General features: G+C 35.6%; 1 protein-coding gene and 1 pseudogene across 3 annotated transcripts in view; one reads left to right on the top strand and one right to left on the bottom strand.

Annotated features, from left to right (window-relative positions):
• The window catches only part of Samd8 (sterile alpha motif domain containing 8), a 57,300-nt gene extending 37,984 nt beyond the window's left edge, over positions 1–19,316 (top strand). For all 3 annotated transcript variants that reach the window (XM_015504600.2, XM_048801824.1, XM_048801823.1), the window contains exons 4-6: positions 1,185–1,302; positions 14,273–14,423; positions 14,596–19,316. In XM_015504600.2, the coding sequence (XP_015360086.1) occupies positions 1,185–1,302; positions 14,273–14,423; positions 14,596–14,900 (574 nt within the window). In that variant the 3' untranslated portion in view covers positions 14,901–19,316. The remainder of the gene's footprint in view (positions 1–1,184; positions 1,303–14,272; positions 14,424–14,595) is intronic.
• Positions 11,792–12,232, bottom strand: LOC107158115 (annotated as a pseudogene).
• Positions 19,317–22,148: the final 2,832 nt, after the last annotated feature.

Genomic DNA, 22,148 nt, shown 5'->3' with positions numbered 1-22,148 from the left:
TGAACCTTTCTGTCCCATTTTTTTTTTTTTTTTCAGTTTTGCAGCAATATTTTTAATTCTGGTTTGCTTTTGAACCTGAGGTGTTTAGAAACATGCACCACTGCTTTCTGGTTACTTTTGCCTCATAGAACTCCATGGATTTGAATTTATCCAAGTTTTCAAAGCAAAAGAAAGTTTTACCTTATAAACTGTTGGTTTAGCAAAGCATAGTAGAGGTCAGTTCAATGCAAATCTACTTAGTTTAAAAAGACATTTCTTGAAGCATCACTTTTATTAGAATCATTTGGATGTTTGTTAAAATGCAGATTCCTACACTCCATTCCCAGGTATGTACACTGAGGCTTGAAATATACCTAGTCTTGTGTTCAAAGCTCTTTTTGAGGGAGAGAGAAGCATTTTGATCTCTTTCTTTCTATATTATTTATATGTTTTTTTGTTGCTGGAGATTGAACCCAGGACATCATTCATGGCTAGGCAAACACTGTACCACTCAGCCATATCCCCAGCCCAAGACGAGTATTTATATAAATGTATAAAACAAAAGTTCTCTCTAAGCATCTTAGTTTATTTTAATTTAGGACATTTAAAGAAACAATATAACAGTAAAAATGATGTCACAGTGCAGTTCACAATTACCCAAATTGTAGTTTTTCAAAATTTGTATTTCAGATATACTTAATATCAAACTTTGTATCTAAAAAAAATTATAGCTTAAGTTAGGAAAAGTTAGAATGAATATCAGCTAATATTATTAGCCAATTTTTTTAATACTTTATTTATTTGTTTTTCTTTGTGGTGCTGAGGATCAAACCCAGTACCTCACACATGCAAGGCAAACACTCTTCCAACTGAGCCACCACTCCAGCCCTCATTAGCCAATTTATTAAATCAATTAAAATGAAATAAAATTTAAAATTAAGTTCTGTGGCTATACTAGCCTCATTGCAAGTGCTCAAGAACCACATGTAAATAGCATATTGGACAAAGTATTTATAGAACATTTCTATCATTGCAGAGACTTCTATTGGATAGTGATGCTTTAGATGTACTCTAAGGTTCCTGTCTTCTTAAAAAAAATCTAGTGGTTTTTCTGCTTGCTTTCCCTTTAGGTAAACATTTGATGCCAGGGTTTTTTGGTTTGTTTTCTTCTGATCTTTTTCCCTCTTTGCTTGCTCTGTTCACAGGTCAATCCTTCTGCGAAGGCTCTGTAGTCTGATGGGCACTGTATTCTTGCTTCGCTGCTTTACCATGTTTGTGACCTCCCTCTCCGTGCCAGGACAGCACCTGCAGTGCACTGGAAAGGTAGCCTGCTACCTTCTTTATCATTCTTTCCTTTTTGTTCTTACTGGGTTAATGACACAGCATATGTAGTAGGGACAAAATTTTGCTCTTACTATTAAAATGTGCCTTTTGGTATTCACAAGACCTAATAAACTCCTAAAAAATAATTTGGTAAAAATCCTAAGCTAGATTCTGTCTCCCTTTGTTTCTATCCATTGATACTAGTTCCATGCTGTAGAGCTATAGGAAAAAAGTTTTCTCTGAATTATCTTTTCCCCCAACATTTTCCCTTTTCTACCTCCTTCGCAATTTATACTCTGGTCACTTCATTGTCTTCATCACTCCTTTTAAAAAAATTTTGCAGTTTTAGCATATCCCATTTAAAATATAGTACTTAGTACTCTAAATTCTTTCTGAGATATACAAATAATGGTGGATTTGTTATTTTTTGTTTGCACTTTGTAGCATATTGGTGTACTGTTGACACATCATCTCTTTTGATTAAACAGAGAGGAGAAATTATGCTGATAGGAATAAGAAAGTGGATTGTGAATATGTTGAAAAATGTTTAAAAGAACTTGAAAATCACATGTCCTTTTTTTTTTTTTTAAAGAAAGAGAGAGAATTTCTTTTTTTTTTTTACTATTTATTTTTTACTTCTTGGCAGACACAACATCTTTGTTTGTATGTGGTGCTGAGGATCGAACCTGGGCCGCACGCATGCCAGGCAAGCGCGCTACCACTTGAGCCACATCCCCAGCCCAAAAAATCACCTGTCCTTGATACACAAAATTGATTGTTGTAATTGGTTAAATTTGGACAAAAGAACTTATTATTCTACTTTTCGAAGCCTTCATGCTTTAGTTCTGTATTCCCAAATATTCATTAACACCTTTGTTGTTATTTTAGTGTTGTTTGTAAACCAAAATTAGGTCTTAGTTCCTATACTGTAATAAAAATAGCTGACTTACCAACTAGGGAAGATTAAGCAGCCAAAGGAGATCCAGATATAAAAATAATGCCCTTGAGGTAAAGGGTAACAAACTTTCTCTAGGTATTAGGAATGTTTTCAATGAGCAATAAGAAAGTGGAGGCGGGGCCGGGGATGTTGCTCAGTTGGTAGAGTGCTTGCCTCGAATGCACAAGGCTCTGGGTTCAATCCCTGGCACCACAAAAATAAAAGAAAGAAAGTAAGTGGGCAAGGAGGAGTGGTTAATATGACTTAAGAGTTGACATAAAGAAACTCTTTTGTTTATTTTTAAGGTAAAAGTTGGGAGATTTTGGATTTTTCAAAAAGGAAAAGTAATTTTTTCCTAATCATAAAGTTATATAAGCTTATTGTAAAACTACAAATTATATAGAGATGTATGCATTAAAAAGTGAAAGCTCACATAAATCCTTTTTTTTAACCCATCCTGCAAGTAATACTTTTAACAGTAGTATATATAGCTGCACAGACCATTTTTAAGCAGATTTCTTACACGCTCACATAAGTTTATATAGATGGATACTTTTTAAATAAAGATCGGATTATATCTCAGGCATTATTATTTAGTTTTTTTGTTTTTGTTTTGTAGGTTTGTTTTTATTTTTATTTATTTATTTTTGTACCGGAGATTGAATCCATAGGTGCTTCGTTACTGAGCCACCATCCCCAGCCCTTTTTATTTTTTATTTCTTTGGTACTGGGAATTGAACCAAGAATGCTTTACCACTGAGATACATACCCAGTCCTTTTATTTTATTATTAACTTTTTTGAGACAGGATCTTGCTGCATTGCCAAGGCTGAGTTTGAATTTGTGATCCTTTTGCCTCAGCCTCTCAAGCCGCTGGGTTTACAGGTGTGTGCCACTACACCTGGTTTTAGCTTATTTTTAATTTAATATTATGTTTACTTTTTCTGAAGAAATATATATGGTTATTCACCTTTATAACAGCTTCATGGTATTCCATTATATGAATCTCCTTAAGCAGAATTGTGAAATTAAAGAACTTATACATTAAAAATTGTGATAATTTGTTTTTCTTTCTAAAGGAAAACATTAAGGATTCACTTATTTACTTTTGGTTTTCATACACATTAACAATATGTTCAGGAGGCTGAGGCAGGAGGATGACAAGTTCAAAGCCAGTGTGGGTGATTTAGCAAGACTGTTTCAAAATAAAAACGGCTGGGAATGTAGCTAATTGACTCATTTTTTAGATGGATTACTAGTTTTTTGTTAAGCTTTTTATTTCTTTATATGTAGATCAGTGGCTGGCAAATATTTCCTCCCATTCTCTAGATTGTTTCTTTACTCTGTAAACTTGTTAACTTTTGCTGAACAGAAGCTTGTTTGATGTAGCCTTGATATTTTTTGCCTTTGTTTCCTGTACTTTTGGAGTCGTATTCATAAAATCATTGCCATTGCAAGTATCTTAAAGTGTTTCCCCGTTTTCCTCTAGTAGTTTAAGAATTTCAGGTCTTACATTAAGTGTTTAGTTGACTTTTCTACATGATGCAAGATACGGATCAAGTTTCTATACCTTTTTTTGAGAATTAATTCCCTGTAGATATATGGATTTATTTCTGAGTTCTCTATTCTGTTCCAGTGGCCTCTGTCTTTTTTTTTTTTTTAATGCCAATACTGTGCTATTTTTGTTACTAAGGCTCTGTAGTAATATTTTGGACTCAGTTGTTATGATGTTTCCACTTTGCTTCTTCTGCTCAAGATTGCTTTGGCTTTTGGGGGTCTCTTGTACTTACATATAAATTTTAGGATTATTTTCATTCTGTGAAAAATGTCATTAGTATTTTGGTGGGAATTCCATTGAATATGTACATCACTTTGGGTAGTATGGACATCTTAACAATATTCTTCCAATTCATGAACATGAGAGGGCTTTCCACCTTTTTTTTTTTTTCCAGTTGTAGATGGACACAGTACCTTTATTTTATTTATTATTTTTATGTGGTGCTGAGGATCAAAAAAACCCAGTGCCTCACATGTGCTAGTCAATTGCTCTACCATTGAGCCACAACTGCAGTCCAACTTTCTACCTTTTAATGTCTTAATTTTCTTTTTTCTTTTTTTTAATATTTATTTTTTAATACCTTTGTTTTTATTTATTTATTATTATGTGGTGCTGAGGTCGAGCGCTCTACCACTAAGCCACAACCCCAGCCCCTTCATTTTCTTTTTTTAGTATTTTGTGATTTTCATTGTAGAGGTTATTCACATTCTTAGGTTAAGTTTAATCCTAAGTATATTATTTGTTTATTAATTGTGGCTATTGCTAACAGGATTGCTTTCATGATTTTTCTGAACCAATTCATTATTGTTGTATACAAAAGCCACTGATCCCCCCCTCCCCCCCAATCAGGGATTGAACTCAGGTCACTTGACCACTGAGCCACATCCCTAGCCCTATTTTGTGTTTTTATTCAGAGACAGGGTCTCATTGAGTTGCTTACCATCTCACTTTTGCCTGAGGCTGGCTTTGAACTCACGGTTTACAGGCGTGCACTACACCATGCCCAGCTAAGCCTCCAATTTTTTTTTTTTTAACATTTACTTTCTAGTTGTAGTTGGACACATACTTTTATTTTTATTTATTTATTTTTATTTGGTGCTGAGGATCAAATCCAGGGCCTTGCACATGCTAGGCTAGCACTCTATCGCTGAGCCACAACCCCAGCCCAGCCACTGATTTTTTTATGTTAGTTTTGTATCCTGATACTTTTCCTGGATTTGTTTATCAGTTTTAATAGTCTTTTGCAGAATCTTTAGGATTTTCTATGTATAGAGTCATATCTGCTAAATAGGGATAATTAGACTTGCTCCTGTTTATTTGCTTTTTATTTCTTTCTTAATTGCTCTAAAACTTCTAGTATTATGCTGAATAAGAGCAGTGAGAATGGACACTGAAATGCTTGCAGTTTTTTCCCATTTAGTTATGTTTGCTGTGTGGATTTGTCTATAGCTTTTATTATGTTGAGGTATGACCCTCTTATGCCTAATTTTTTTCATCCCTTATCATGAAAGGATGTTGAACTTTATCAAATGTGGTTTCTGCATCTATTGGAATGATCATCTGACCTTTAATCCTTCATTTTATTTATGTAATGTGTTACTTTTGTTGATTTGCAAATATTGAACCATCCATCCTTGTATCCTTAGAATAAAACTAAAATAGTCTTGGTTATTGTGTGATCTTTTTGATGTGCTGTTAAATTCAATTTGCAAATATTTTGTTAAGGATTTCTGCATCTATATTCATGAGGAACATTGGGGTGTGTGTGTGTGTGTGTGTGTGTGTGTGTGTCCTTGTTAGGTTTTAGTACCTCAGAATTAGTTCAAAAGCATTTATTCCCTTTCAATTCTATGGAATAGTTAGCATTAGTGTCAGCTCCTCTTAAAAGATTTCATAAAATTCACACATGAAGCCATTCAGTTCTGAACTTTTCTTTGGAGACTTTTTTTTTTTAATTGATTCAGTTTCATTATTTGTTATTGATTTATTCAGTTTTTTTTCTATCCTCCTGGTTCAATTTTGATAGATCATGTAAGTCCAGAAACTCATCCATTTCTTCTAGATTTTCCAGTCTGTTAACATCTAGTTTTTCGGGCTGGGGATGTGGCTCAAGCGGTAGCGTGCTCACCTGTCATGCGTGCAGCCTGGGTTCAATCCTCAGCACCACATACAAATAAAGATGTTGTGTCCGCCGAGAACTAAAAAAAATAAATAAATATTAAAAATTCTCTCTCTCTCTCTCTCTCTCTCTCTCTAAAAAAAAAAAAAGAATGTGTATTTAAACAAAAACAAACATCTAGTTTCTCAAAAATAATTCTTTATGGTCTTTTGAATTTCTGTAGTCATAGTGTCTCTTTTTTAATCTCTCATTTTATTTTTTGGGTCTTCTTTCTCTCTCAGGCTATTTAAAGATTTGCCAATTTTATCTATATTTTCCAAGAACCAATTCTATTTATTTTTAATTTCTTTTAGTTGTAGATGTACAAAATACCTTTATTTTATTGTTTTTATGTGTTGCTGGGGATCGAACCCAGTGCCTCACACATGCTAGGCAAGCGCTCTACCACTGAGCCACAACCCTGACCCTCTATTTTTTTTTTAATGTGGGCATTCATTGCTATAATCATTCTTATAATACTGTTTTATTGCTATGAACATTCTCATAATACTGTTTTTACTGTATTCCAGAGGTTTTGGTATGTTGTGTTTCCATTTTCATTTGTTTTAAGGAATTTTTCCATCTCTCTTCTTTTTAAAAAAAAATATTTATTTTTTAGTTGTAGTTGGACACAATGCTTTTATTTTTTTATTATTTTTTTATGTGGTGCTGAGTATCGAACCCAGGGCCTCGCACGTGCTGGGTGAGCGCTCTACCACTAAGCCACAACCCCAGCCCTCCATCTCTCTTCTAACTTCCTCAGTGACCCACTGTTCAAAAGTACATTGTTCAAAGCTATATAAATTTGTATAAAGTTTCTCTTGCTGTTGACTTCTAATTTCAATTTATTGTAATCAGAAAAGATATAATATGTTAATTTTTAAAAAAATTGTTAAGACTTGTTTTGTGGTCTTATAATATATGGTCTGTTCTAGAAAAAGTTTCACACATTGATGAAAAGAATGTGTATTCTACAGGTACTAGATAGCAAGCTCTATAATTGTCTGTTAAGTCCATTTGATCTACTTTGTAGTTTAGTTCTGACATTTCTTTGTTGTTTTTTTGGGGGGCGGTTTCTGGATGATCTATTCATTGGGGACAGGGGGTATTGAAATGTCTAACTTTTATTGTATTGGAACCTATCTCTCCCTAATAGTGTTTGTTTTATAAAATCAGATATTTCAATATTAGATAGATAGACGTATAGATAAATTGCTTATTTTGGCACTGGTGATTAAACCCAGGGACATTTTATCACTGAGCTACATCCCCAGATCTTTTTATTTCTATTTTGAGAAAGGGTCTCTATAAGTTGTTGAAGGTTTCACTAAATTGCTGAGGCTGTCCTTGAACTTGCAATCATCCTGCCTCAGCCTCCCCAATTGCTGAGATTATAGACATAAATGCACGTAGATTTATAATTTTTAATCTTCTTTTTTTTTTTTTTAAAGAGAGAGGGGGAGAGAGAGAGAATTTTAATATTTATTTTTTAGTTATCGGCGGACACAACATCTTTGTATGTGGTGCTGAGGATCGAACCCGGGCCGCACGCATGCCAGGCAAGCGCGCTACCGTTTGAGCCACATCCCAGCCCTAATCTTCTTGATGAATTGCTCTCTCCATCATTATATAGCAACCTTCTTTGTCTTCTCTTACTGTTTCTTCTTTTGAAGTCCATTTTTTAAAATATAACTGTAGCTTCTCTTGCTTGCTTTAGGATTCTATTTGCTTGAAAGATCCTTTTTTATTCTTTCATTTTCAGACTGTGTATCCTTACCAGAGAGCTAACTTTCTGGTAGGCAGCTTATTGTTGGTTTTGTTTTTTAATCCGTTCAGCCAGTCTGTGTCTTCTAACTGGAAAATTAAGACCGCTTATCCTCAGAATTAATAACAGGTTTGTGCCTGTTATTTTGTTGAGTTTGTTTTGGATATTCTTTAGTTCTTTTATTCATCTTTGTGGTTTGATAGTTTACTTTTTCATAATGTTTGATTCTTTTCTATTTCTGATCTGTGTATCTACTCCTCTAGTGGGATTTATATTTTCACATGCTATCATGAAAGAAATTTCCATTTCTGGATATCAGGTTCCCTTAATCTTTCATAAGTCTGGTTTGGTGGTCACGTATTCCCTTAGTTTTTGCTTATTTTGGAAGGTCTTTATTTCCGTTTTGGTTCTGAAGGATAATCTTGCTGGGTATAGTAATTTTAGTTGATAGTAAAGTTATTTTCTTTCAGGACTTCAAATACATTATTCCATGCTCTCTTGGCAATTAGAGTTTCTGCTGAGAAATCTGTTAGTCTAATGGAATTTTCCTTAAAAGCGACTTCATATTTTTTCGTCGCAGGTTTTAAAATTCTTTGTCCTTTGACAAAGAATTGGACTATAATATGTCATGGTAAAGATCTTTTCTGGTCATGTCTATTTGGGGTTCTCTAGGCTTCCTATACCTACATGACCAAGTCTATCCCAAGATTAGGAAGTTTCTGCTATGCTGATGATGCAGACATTTGATGTTTTAAAGATCTTGTATCTTTCTATTCTTTCGTATATTTTTAAATTTCTTTCTGAATGTGGTACTTCAAAAGACCTGTCTTCAAGCTTCAATATTCTTTTTCCGCTTAATCTAGTCCATTATTGAGGTTTTCAGCTGACCTATAGAGTTTTTCATTTCCAAGATTTCTGATTTTTTTTTGTTTTTCAGAATCTCTATGTCTAGGCTGAGTTTCTCATTCATATCATGCATTGCCTTCTTACTGTCATTTTCTCTTGAATCTCATTTAACTTTTTTTTAAATTCTTTTGAAATTTATCAGGCATTTCATCCACTTTGATATCTTTGGAATCTATTACTAGACAGTTATGAACATCAGGAGGTGTCACTTTACCTTGTTTTTTTAACATTTCTTGGGTTCCCATATTGACTTTTGTACATCTGATGAAATGTATGTATTCTCTGCTTTTTATGGGATAGCCTTGTTAGTAAGCAGATTTCTCCTAAAGGTGTGTCTTGGAGTATTAGTTTGTTATGCAGTTTTGAGTTTCTTTCTAGGTCATAGTGTAATCTCCCTGTAGTTGTAGTTTTATTTTTATTATAGTTTTGGACTATGCTTAGTACATTTGGGCACAACACTTACATATCGGAGTTGAGAGAACCACTGTCTCTGCAGGTCATGCAGGAGTGAAGACACTAGCATTTAGACAGGTGTGGTGTAGATAGCAGAGTATGTGAGGTGCACCCTGTATAATTTCTTCAGTGGGAGTAGTAACCTCTTTCAGATGATAGGGATTTCCTCAGGCACCTCTGAAGTTGTTTCTGCTACTCAGAAGGGTGTCTGGTATTGGCTGCTCCAGTAGAAATGAGGGACATTGAGCATTTGTCCTCTGATCAGGCCCTGGTGCAGGTCCAGGTGCTTTACATAGAGAGGTGGGGACAAGAATTACAGCACCCCACCACCAGAGGCACTACTCAGTCTTGTAGCAGTTAATGAGTAGACAAAGTGTGGGGGTGACCAGTGCAGGGAATCTGCACAGGGCAGATGCAGAAAGAAAACTTGGATTAGTCCTCTCTGCTACTACTCTGGTCATGCCAGTCCAGGAACTGGACCTCAGAGACTCCCTATAGGGAAGTTTTAAATTGTTTCTTTTTCCTCTGAAGTTTTGATAATTTCAGTTTCTGAAATAAACAATAAATTAACAGGAGAAAAAGAACACATTTACTGTTATGCAGAAGTTTAGAAACATACATAAAATATGACCAGGTGATTGAAGCTTAAATCTTGCATTACACAAAGGATTAGGGATTTAGGGTTCCCAGAACAGGTTGGATGGCAATACAACCCATAAAATGTTCAGGAGAAGAACTGCATGGCCATCAAAAACTGTCTTGTGATGTAGACAAAGTTTCCTAGGAATAGCCCTCAAAAACTGCCTGTGGCCACGTGTCAGACCCCCCAGTCTCCTTTCTATGAAAAGATCTTTCCTAAGCAGATGTGGATATCTTAGAGAAAGCCTCTTTTTTAGTTTTTCTGCGGACACAACATCTTTGTTTGTATGTGGTGCTGAGGATGGAACCCGGGCCGCACGCATGCTAGGCGAGAGCGCTACCGCTTGAGCCACATCCCCAGCTCCATAGAACAGATTTTCAGAACTTTTTCTGCAGTTCTCTGAATAACACAAAAGAAGTATATTTGGGGTGAGGTATTTTACTCTCCCGTAAAGCTTGTTACATGGATGAGAGAGGTAGCCGAGGAATTTAAGTGTGGGACAGCCACTGAAGAGAACCATAGATCTGTGCATAGGGCTGCTACATGTGCTACAGAAATAAGGTAGATGCCATTCCTCCAAGTATGGACAGCCTATTTTCTGTCTCTAATGGTTGTTTTCCATGTCAGTTAGTTATATATGGATATATTTATTCAAATCTGCCCTAAATACTGTTAATTGCTTTGAATTATGATATAACCTACTTATTAACCTGAATTATTTCCAGTAATCATTAAAAATAGAAAAAAAGAGGATAATAATTAGCAATCAGATCCCTTAAGTGACTTCTATAAGGCATTTAAAAAAAATTTTTTTTAGTTATACATAGATGCAGTATCTTTATTTTGTTTATTTACTTTTATGTGGTGCTGAGGATCGAATCCAGTGCCTTACAAGTAGGAGGCAAGTGCTCTACCCCAGCCGCCAACCCATAAGGCTTTTTTTTGGGGGGGGGGGTGTACTGGGAATTGAACTTAGGGACACTCGACCACTAAGCCACATCCCTAGCCCTATTTTGTATTTTATTTAGAGATAGGGTCTCACTGAGTTGTTTAGCACCTCACTTTTTTTTTTTTAAGAGAGAGAGAGAGAGAATTTTTAATATTTATTTTTTTGTTTTTGGCGGATACAACATCTTTGTTTGTATGTGGTGCTGAGGATCGAACCCAGGCCACACACATGCCAGGCGAGCGCGCTACCGCTTGAGCCACATCCCCAGCCCCTAGCCACCTCACTTTTGCTGAGGCTAGCTTTGAACTCGAGATCCTCCTGCCTCAGCCTCCCAAGCTGCTGGGATTACAGGCATGCGCTACCTTGCCCTGCTGCCCATAAGGCATTTTAAAAATATTTTAATTTGTTCCATAAGGCATTTTCATTGTAATAAATTAATTGACTGAAATCATATTCCCAGAAATAGGGTGTTTATTTTTGAAATTTAGGATCTTCAATGCAAATTTCTAGTCAGAGCATCCTGTTCATTTTGCTCTGATGTGTTTTAGTTTCGACATTTTGGAAAGAATGTACGAAACATTTAAGCTGGAAAATGATGAGGAGACTGGAGTAATTGGTAATTGCCTTCTTTTGACAGGCATCACTTGTTCTCTGTCTTTGGTTGAGACATTTTCCCAGAAGTCTCCCCCTCCCCTCCTCTCTCCCCCACCCCACCTTCCTTACCTCCTTGTGTGTGGGGGGTGGGGGTGTGGTATTGGATTAAAACCAGGATTGTTCTACCACTGAACCTCATTCCCATCCCCCCTTTTTTTCTTTCTAATTTTTTTTTTAATTTTTATTGTTGGTTGTTCAAAACATTACATAGTTCTTGATATATCATTTCACACTTTGATTCAAGTGGGTTATGAACTCCCATTTTTACCCCGTATACAGGTTGCAGAATCACATCAGTTACACATCCATTGATTTACATATTGCCATACTAGTGTCTGTTGTATTCTGCTGCCTTTCCTATCCTCTACTATCCCCCCTCCCCTCCCCTCCCCTCCCCTCCCCTCTTCTCTCTCTACCCCCTCTACTGTAAATTTTGTTTTTAATTATGGGAACAATAACAACAAAAACATCTAAAACAGAAGCTTCTAGAAGAACCATTTGTTCTTGCTGTCTTAAACATCTCTTCAAACTTAACCTTGGCCTTCTGATGGGCCTTACATTTAAGAGCAGGATCTCTGAAGACATCCTAGTCAACAACAGTTGTGTCCAAGGGGATATCCACAGAGTACCTTGTGGGCATGATATGATTGTAGTTATAAACTTTCACAAAAGACTTTATCTTTGACCTTTTGGAAGTTTTATTTTTGTCCATGGCAGGTGTCACTTTGTGGGGATAGCGATCAATTCTAGCTACCAAAGCATGGCTTTAGGGACACTCTGGTGTGCCATCATCAATGACGACAGCTTTGTGTTTAGAGTAGCGTCCAGCCAGGACCAACACCATCTTCCCAGGTTTCATGAACTTGCCCATTTCAACAGCAAGCAGCCAGGCCTACAGCAGAAAGGAAGAAAGAGCATTCTATTCTCCCTTTTTATTCTTTAAGACAGGGTCTCTCTAAGTTGCTGAGGCTAGTGTCAAACTTGTGATTCTTCTGCCTCAGCCTCTCAAATTGCAGTGATTACAGTCATATATCATTGTACCTGGAAATCTCTTCTCTCCTTTTATGAGGTTTTTACCTTCTCAAAAATAACATCTCTATTCATCAGAGGTCATAGAAGAACCAAATTATGTATACTTGTTGAGTATCTTGCTCTTTTCCAGTAATAAATTTCTCTCTTTTCTTTCAACTGAGGCAGAAAGGAAAAGTGTATAAACAGTAGGTGAACTTTCTAATGAGATTAGGACATCTAATGAAATTGTTTTGTTTTGTTTTGGTTTGGTTTTTTGGTCATTAGCCATATTAGATTCTGCAATCTGTATTTGGGGTAAAATTGGGAGTTCATAACCAACTTGAATCTAATGTATGAAATATGATATGTCAAGAGCTTTGTAATGTTTTGAACAACCAATAAAAAAAAAGCCATATTAGAATCTATCACTCAAGGTAAATTGCTTTTTAAAGTTTAGGTGTGGGAGTTGGAGTTGGTTTTGGCTGCTGACAACAGGAAATTCAAAATGACTATGATGTAGTAAGCACACATGATATATTATCTCTAAGAAGTCTGAAAGTAGGTACTCCAAGCCTGGAATAATAACTTTATAGAGTCATCCAAAATTTGTGATTCTTCTGTCTTTTTGCTTAACTGTTCTAACCCTTGGCTTACATTTTCAAAGCTACTTTGTAGTCCAGGATGGCTGCTAGATCTTCAAGTAGGCTAGAAGAATGAAAGGTGAAATGGTAGAAAAGATTCTCTGAGCTCTCATCTCTTTCCTTTATAAATACCTCTCCCAGCAATCTTTTACACTTTACCTGTTTCTTATTGTATAGAACTTACATGTCTAATACCTATCTTCAAGGAAGACTGGGAAATAAATTGTTCTGGAACTTCGTGGCCACATCAATATATTTGAGTTTCTGTTGCTGGTGAAGAAGGGGGGAATGGATATTGAATGGTAGCCCTTGATCTCTGCTGTAGACTATTTCTTTCTTTTTCTTTTTTTTTTTCATGGTAGGGGGCGATACTGGGGATTGAACATAGGGTACCTCACATGCTAGCCATTTGCCGTACCACTGAGCTACATGCCCAGCCCTGTAACCTACTTCTTTTTTTTTTTTTTTTAAGATATATTTTTTAGTTGTAGGTGGACACAATACCTTTACTTTGTTTATTTTTATGTGGTGCTGGGGAATGAACCTTTGTGAGGCATGCGCTCTACCACTGAGCCACAACCCCAGCCCTGTAACCTACTTTTTAAAGCAAGAATAACCAAGCAAATACTATTGTGATATCATATTAAAAGTTTTAAGGTTGAGCTTGGTGCAACATGGTGGCTCTCACCTGTAATTCTACCTACTTGAGAGGTTGAAGCAGGAGGATTGCAAGTTTAAGGTCACCTTTAGCCACGTAGCAAGACCCTGTCTCAAAATAAAAGGCTGGAGAGGTAGTTAAAAGATAGAATAACCCTGGTTTTAATCTCCTATATTACCAAAAAACAAAAATAAATAAATATATAAAAGGGAGGGCACTGGGAGGAATAACAAGCCAATGTGGTAATACATGGCTGTAATTCCAGCTATTCAGGAAACTGAGGCTGAAATATGAACCCATCCTGAGCAATATACCAAGACCCCCATCTCAAAATGAATAAAGAAAAAAACCTTGGAGATGTTTTTGTGTTATAGCGACCTTTTCTTTGTAGAGGAAGTACTGTAAAGGAGTTTGAATTACAATGATTTCACTTAATTACCAAAATTTTTCTACATACAGTCAAGCTTTGACCAACCATTCTTGAGGTCTACCAGGGAATTAATTAGACTGGGGCCCTGTTGATTTTGCTTAGTTCTTCTTATTTCAGAGTTATTCCTTGTTTGAATTTCAGTGAGAATGGATGTTGGGAAGCTCTTCCCTTCTTAAGCATTTGAAGCACTAATTCATAGTTTTCATTGTAGATATATGGCAGTGTATGGGAAAAATTACACCGGGCTTTTGCCATTTGGAGTGGATTTGGTATGACCCTGACTGGCGTTCACACTTGTGGCGATTACATGTTCAGTGGCCACACAGTCGTCCTAACTATGCTGAATTTCTTTGTCACTGAATGTAAGTATTTGTTTAGTGCTTCTGTGCATGTTAGATAACTAGCTACACAAGGGGCTGTAGAAAGTGTGTAAAGTCCTTTTAAGAAGGAGCAAAACAGCATCACCTAAGAAATGTGTGACTATAAGCACTGGAGGGAATGCTTTTTAAAATGATCTTTCTGTCCTTTTCCTAGATACACCAAGAAGCTGGAATTTCTTGCACACTTTATCCTGGGTTCTCAACCTCTTCGGAATCTTCTTCATCTTGGCTGCCCATGAACATTATTCCATTGATGTGTTTATTGCCTTTTATATCACAACAAGACTCTTTTTGTACTATCATACTCTGGCCAATACCAGAGCATATCAGCAGAGTAGGAGAGCAAGAATTTGGTTTCCCATGTTTTCTTTTTTTGAATGCAACGTTAATGGCACAGTACCTAATGAATATTGTTGGCCATTTTCAAAACCAGCAATAATGAAAAGACTAATTGGATGAAGACTGTATCTTTGTAATGAGTTTGTGATTAAATATACAGTAGTTGTTGAAAATGAATAACTTTGCTTTCTTCCTCTAGGTTGTTCCTGGATGTGTTGCATTTTGGCTTATATGTTGGTAGAGTTTCCTGTTCTGAGCAAGGCTATGATTATAAATAACAAGAAAAAACAATCAAGAGTTCTTACTTACCTGTTTGAACAGAAAGATTAAATAGAATTTTCTGCCCCTCCACTTTAGGGGGAGACCCACTGTTTAACTGGAGTCAGGCTGTTACCCTTACCTGTTGAGTATTTGCCTTATTGAACATAAGCAAATCAACTTAGGTAGTCACCTGGTTGAAAGATTTTTATTTATTTTCAGTAGGACTCTAGTCGAGAAATAATATTTTTAAGCTCCTTATTACCTTCTAAAGGAAAACACTACCAAGTAAGCAATATTTGTTCTTTGAACTAATTCCTTTGTTAGTCTGGAAAGTGATTTGTTTTACTGATAAATCACTTTTTGCCTTCTGAACTATAATTAAGAAAAGTACACTGAGTTATACCAGCATGCCTGAAATGAGGAGAATGAAAGGGGCCATATAAGAGATGACAGAGAACTGATGTGGATGTCATTGGCCTTCTTATTAATGCAGAAATAGGGCTCTATTTTTCACCAAAGATTAAACAAAAGATGCAGTTCCTATTTTGTTCTGAGGGTTTAATATGAACATCAGTGAGTATTCATGAGGAGAAAATGGCTGTATTTATAAATGTAAATGTGGCATAATTTTAATGATATGGGTATCTGGAATAACTTTGTGCTATAAATGTTAGTAGATGACAACCCAATTTAATGCTTTTTAAATGATATATTTAATAAGCGAAATAGGAGTGTTTTATCAGATGTTAAAGTTCTTACGTCAGTAAATAGGGAAGTATGCATGCAAAGATTTTTTTTTCTTTGAAAAGAAATTTATAACAGATTGTAGATATAGTGTTAACCTTAATTTCTCATTCTTGGCCATCAGAAGGTAAATAGTCTGAGACATATTTGCATACAAAAAAAATACTTTGTTGGTTTTTATTTTTTAAAATAATTGTGTATATACATTCTTTCTATATAGTCTTAATTTGGCAGTGAGGAAATGATATACTTAGCTGCTGTTTACAACACTAAAAATTTAGTACTTAAGTAATTTCACCTCTGTGATAACATTTGTCACTTTATTTTTAATGATTTTATATAGTAGTTATGACAGTAGCATGGTGTAGAAGTGGAAATTGACCCCTAACTGATTAACTTAGTTACTTAGAATATTAATTATATAGTTTTTACATTCCATTAAAAAAAAAAAAGGAGTTAGAAAAGGTGCTAACATACTAAAGTCTAAAATTAGGCCATAGCAAAAGCCTGCCACTTCCTTATCTAAGTGAAATATTTTATTTTTGCACTTTGAGTCATAGTCCCACCCCTGTATAAGCTACAGAAGAGTCTGGATGAATTGTATAGGGAAAAACTACATGAATAAGTTTCCATCAGTGCTGAATAACCCCAATTTGAGTCTTTTGTACATTGTTTATTTCTCATTTGAGAAATGACATGTCAACTAATTTTCTTATGCTTTTAAATCTTGCACTTCAGAATCTTACAATATCTTCAATTGTTGATTCTGTTACATGCTAGGAACAAAAATGCCAAGGTAGTAGAGCACTTGCCTAGCATGTATGGGGGGCCCTGGGTTTGATCCCCAGTACAGGTGTGGGGGAAATGTCTTACCTAAAGAATTATTGCATAAGCTAATGAAGGAAAGATACTTATTGAAACTCTTTGACCTTTGACATCAAAAGATATGTAACTGCCATTTTTTTCTAAATGACAGAACAGGACTAAATTTGACAAGGAAGGAACTTATGTTGACTTTGGGAAAATATATTTTTTTAATGTGGCACACCTAATTTTAAAATGTTAAATAGCTTATTAATGACAAATGCCCTAACATCAATCTTCTTTCCTTCATATGGATTTTATTGTAGAACAAAGTAGAAATATAGCTGCCACTAACTTTGCAGAGCTATTGACCTTGAGAGTACCTAACAACAGGCTGCCATGAGGATTGTAAAATAACATTTCAGCCTTGTGATTACTCGTATCTGTTTTGAGAAGAAGGTAAGCTAGATTTATAATTTATTGTTTTAACTGTTACAAGGCAGTGTTTACATAAATTAATCACTTCCAAGTCTCTGTTTGGAAAACTTTGAGACAAAATTATTTTTAGTTTTTCTGAAACACAAAAGTACATATTTTAGTTGTTTTTTGTTTTGTCCAGAAATTTCCAGGTTTTTGTCTTTATACGTTTTTTTTTTCTTGTCAAAATCTTAACTAGTGAAGATGGAATTTATGTTTACAATTTGGGTATGTATATGGCTGCATGGAGAAGCCACATGCCTTAGGTTTACCTTTTATTTTGACTTTGTACTTGGTTCCACAGTTGCAGACTTGTGAAAAGCTTGCATCCTTGAGAGCATAGTAGAGAAGGAACCAAAAAGGTTTTGGCTTTGGGGGATGCAAATGGAGGTTATGTTGAAAGTCCTTGATGCATTTTCTACATTCTTGGGTACAATGTTGCCCTTTTCTCTTTTCTCCCTTCCCTACCCTTACTTTCCTTTCTCTCCATTCTTTCCTTTCTTTCTTTTTTTAAAGACCACAGTAGGGTAGTGTACTGAAAGATAACTGAAGATAATAGGGAGTCAGAGGTTTTGAAAGAAGGCAAGTTAATGGTTAATCAGGTAATTTCGGGGGGAAGCCTTTTTGGGCTGTGCTTCTGGATTCTCAACATGACTGTCCTTCCATAGTTCTCTCAGACCAGAATTGCCAGGGCAAAAATTCAACTTATATATGCTGGCTTATTTATTGCTATCCTTCTAAATCTGAAAGCAGTAAGCTAAGCCTTAGAACCAGTAAGTTAAATAAATGTGGGCTGTTCCCCACAAAAGAAAACTCCATGGCCCAGAGAGCTACTGGGTAGCATTACCCTTGACTCTTTGAGTGGTAATCTGCCCTACTGTATACCTATCTAAGTATTAGGACTAAGAATTTCAAAAATCCTATAATTTGTACAGAGGGAACAGAGGAGCCAAATCCTATTAAAGCTAATAAGAGGCAATCTATGCTGGGAATATCTGTTTAGAAAGTGTTACTTATACTTCACCAACTCATACAACTCTGCCCTGCTTGGACTGTGTTCAGCAGAAGGCATTTTTATCATTAATTTTAAGGATCCTAGATCCAAAATGCTTATGAATGTTAACCATATTTTTTTTAAGTTCTCTGATTTAGTAAGTTTATTTTTTGAGAGTCTTTTTGCAGATTGACATCATCCCATACTGTAAGTAATTTATACTGTAGTCATTTCTCAGTTAAGGTATTCAGGCATTTGAGACAAAGAAAACTCTATTTTAGAACAGTCCATACTTTCTAAGCAATATTGGTTGTTTTAAACAGTTTCAAAGCCAACAAAGCAAGATAGTTTTAATGCAGCTTTACTTGGCAGTTTAAAGAGTTCATATTTGTAAAAAATTTAGTCTGAATACACCATACCTCCGTAGCTGTAAAATAACATCAATGGTCAGAATGCTTCAGGGGACCAGTGAAAATGGAAAGTGGTAGAGGTGGTTTGTTGTTTGTTCCCTCTCTGTCTTTGAGTGGCTTTGAATGACTAAAATTAGTGTGGAAGTAGGTTTTGGTCCCCATCTCACCTTAACCAGATAAATGCCTCTAATTTTAAATAACTAATATGATATTACTTTGTCAAATTCAATGCAAATATCTGTGAAATCTATAAGCCATTATTTCAGTTACCAATAAGTTAGTTTTTAGAATACATTCTACTCTGAATTAACCAAAGGACTTTTTATTCACTGTACTTCATGTCTCAAAGTAAGGAAGTTTTTGCTTGATAAGAGAGTAGAAAGAACACTGTCAGTTTCATTGTTATTTCAAATCTGTTTCAGTCTGAACTACTGGGTTGTGGCAAGAACTGAACATAGCCAAGTGATAGTATCAGGTAGTAATGCCATCTTAAAATGACTAATTTTGATAATTTTTCATTCAGAGAATCTGAATTATTAGGACAATGAAGTATTTCTGATATGGATCAAAAGAAGTGAACTCAGTGGGTGAAGCAATGTTAGCCTGGACTAAAGTGGGTATGTTTAGTTTTGAGAATTCTACCTAAGTCTCCCTGTCCACAGAGAAACTAGTATTACTTGAAGATGTGAAAGTTCCTGTGGTAGCCATACCTTGAAGCACAGTATTGTATATAAGTAAATATCTTGATTCTAAATTAAATCCAGATTTAACTAATATATATTATTTTATATCTTTGTTGTATTAAAATGTTTGAAAATACTAAAAATAAAACATTTGAAAGTTGAATTGCAGTTTCTTATTTAAAGGTCTTTACATTATTAATGCAACATATCTTATTTATATGGTGAATTTTAAGTTTCACAATAATTGAGCTCTAAAATCTGTAGAATCTAATCCTTGGCATTTACTTATTCTTGGTTATCCATTAGATAAGTAATTTTTCCTTTTCATTTTCTTTTCTGTAAACTGGTGAAGAAAAGTGATCTTTCTACAAGTATTAGAATAAGTTATAGATTAAGAAATTGAAGGCTAGGGATATAGCTTAGTGGTAGAGTATTTGCCAAACATTTGCCTAGCATTTGTGAGGGCCTCCCAGCACCACAAAAGGAGGGGTGGTGGGCTTGGGATGTGGCTCAAGTGGTAGCGCGATCGCCTGGCATGCGTGAGGCACTGGGTTCGATCCTCAGCACTACATAAAAATAAAATAAAGATATTGTCTCCACCTAAAACTAAAAAATAAACATTTAAAAAAAAAAAAAAGGAGGGGTGGTGGCAAACACATTTAAGTTGTTTTTATTCCCAAACACATTTAAGTTGTTTTTTGTTTGTTTTTGCAAACAAACAAACAAAACAAACTGGTTTTGCAGTGCTGAGAGTAGATCCCAGGGCCTTGTACATACTAAGCAAGTGCTTTACCACTGAGATTCATTTCCAGCCCCTAGAGTTGTTTGTTTAGATCTTTTTTAATGTACACATGTTTTAGTTGTAGCTGGACACAATACCTTTATTTTATGTATTTATTTTTATGTGGTGCTGATGATGGAACCTAGGGCCTTGCACATACTAGGTAAGCGTTCTACCTCTGAGCCACAACCCCAGCCCTGAACCTGTCTTCTTGATTACCTCAGTAGCACTAGCCCCAGCTGGTCTTTCTTGGGAATTCAGGAAAGAATAGTCCAGAACAGATGGAGAGTCACCTTGGTAGAATGGAAAATGCACTGTCTTTAGATTCTGAGGACCTAGGTACGAGTTATACTCTGCTGCTAATTAAATCAGGTTTTTCCAGTTCTTAACTGCTTGTGTTAAGCAGAGAATAGGGAAGCCTAACTAAAAGGTTATATTAAGGGCAAGATTGTTGGGCTGGGGATGTGGCTCAAGCGGTAGCACACTCGCCTGGCATGCGTGCGGCCCGGGTTCGATTCTCAGCACCACATACAAACAAAGATGTTGTGTCCTCTGATAACTAAAATAAATAAATAAATAAATAATTCTCTCTCTCAAAAAAAAAAAGGGGGGGGGGGCAAGATTGTTAACGTACTGTAGTTTTGCTAGCCCAGTACATAATACATAACTGTTGAAATATTATTTGAATTTAGGTCAATAAAATGAAGCCATGTCCTAGAGAGTTAGTAAACTAGCTGGAAGATGTCATAAAAAGATAAAGAATAATATTCTTTAGTGGGACAGATCAGTAGTTTTATGGGTTTTTAAATATTATTTTTGTTTTTAAAAAAGATTTAAATTTTTTGTTTTTCTTATTTTTTATTTTTATTTATTTATTTTTTTTAGATCAGTAGCTTTAAGACTCTGTGACAGAGTAGGGGTAGGGGAAGTGAGGTGGAGCTTTTGATTCACTTGTACTGTTTTCATCCATAGATGGTGATTTACATAATTTAGCTTTCCTAGACCTTCTTCTCTTTGAAAAAAGATTGATATAGGAGAAGGAAATGTTTGAAACCACTGAGGCAGTAGGTACGTTTACTGTCTTCTCCTGGCAGCTTGGGGGAAGGAGTAAGGACTCCTTGAAAACTGGGGGCAAGGGGGAAGGGTGTCCAAGAAAAATCCACTAAGGATGTGAAACTTTAACTGAACCTTCCTTAAAGAATAAGTCAAGAATGGAATCAAAGGCTTAGAGGGCTCTGATTGCAATGGAAAAAAAAAAGTGTATATTATAGAGTATTGGTAGGGTTTGTGTGTTTTGAGTCACTGGGTTTACTAAGCATGTACCACCATGCCTGATCCTGCATTAGTATTTTTTTTTTTTTAACTTTTTTTTAAGAATTTTTTTTTTTTTTTTGAGAGAGAGAGAGAGAATTTTTAATATTTATTTTTTAGTTTTCGGCGGACACAACATCTTTGTTTGTATGTGGTGCTGAGGATCGAACCCGGGCCACACGCATGCCAGGCAAGCGCGCTACCGCTTGAGCCACATCCCTAGCCCCTGCATTAGTATTTTAAAAATAGTAATATAATAAGCAAATGGTAGAATGGTGACAATGTTATTGATATGCAAATCTTTCTGGAGGACTATCTAAACTGCAGACTATCATTTATTTTCTTAAAAGCCCTGTAGGGGCTAATCATTGTATACTTCCTGTAGGGAAGTTTTTTGTTTGTTCTGATTCTGGGGATAGAATCCAGAGGCACTATGGATTACTACTATTCTACATTCTCCTTTTTTTATGTTTTTAATTTTGAGATAAGATTTTGCTAAGTTGTTTTTGTTTAGGGCCAAAGTTGTTGAGTCTGGCCTCGAACTTGCAATCCTCTGTGTCAGCCTTCTAACTCACTGGGATTCAAGAGGCTATATCGCCCAGTTGTGGGGAAATTTTAAACTTATACTATTTTCCATCTGAAGTTTCAATATTTAGTCTGTGAAATAAACGGACAATATACAGATTAACAGAGAAACAGCACGCAAATTTATTAATGTGCATAAGCATCGAAGCCATAAACACAGCATGAGACTCAAAGAAGAGAAAGATCCTGAACTAAACAAAGGGATGAAGGCTTGGGCTTCTTGGGGGAAGAGAGGGCAGTGGAAGGTTGTGAGAGGAGAAGAGGGTACACAGCAAGCAAGGGTTATCTTGTTAGGCATTTCTTAGGAGATTTCTTAGG

The sequence above is a fragment of the Marmota marmota genome, unplaced genomic scaffold, assembly GCF_001458135.2.
Source record: "Marmota marmota marmota unplaced genomic scaffold, marMar, whole genome shotgun sequence".
Lineage (NCBI taxonomy): Eukaryota > Metazoa > Chordata > Mammalia > Rodentia > Sciuridae > Marmota > Marmota marmota.
This window is presented reverse-complemented; position numbering and strand designations above follow the sequence as displayed.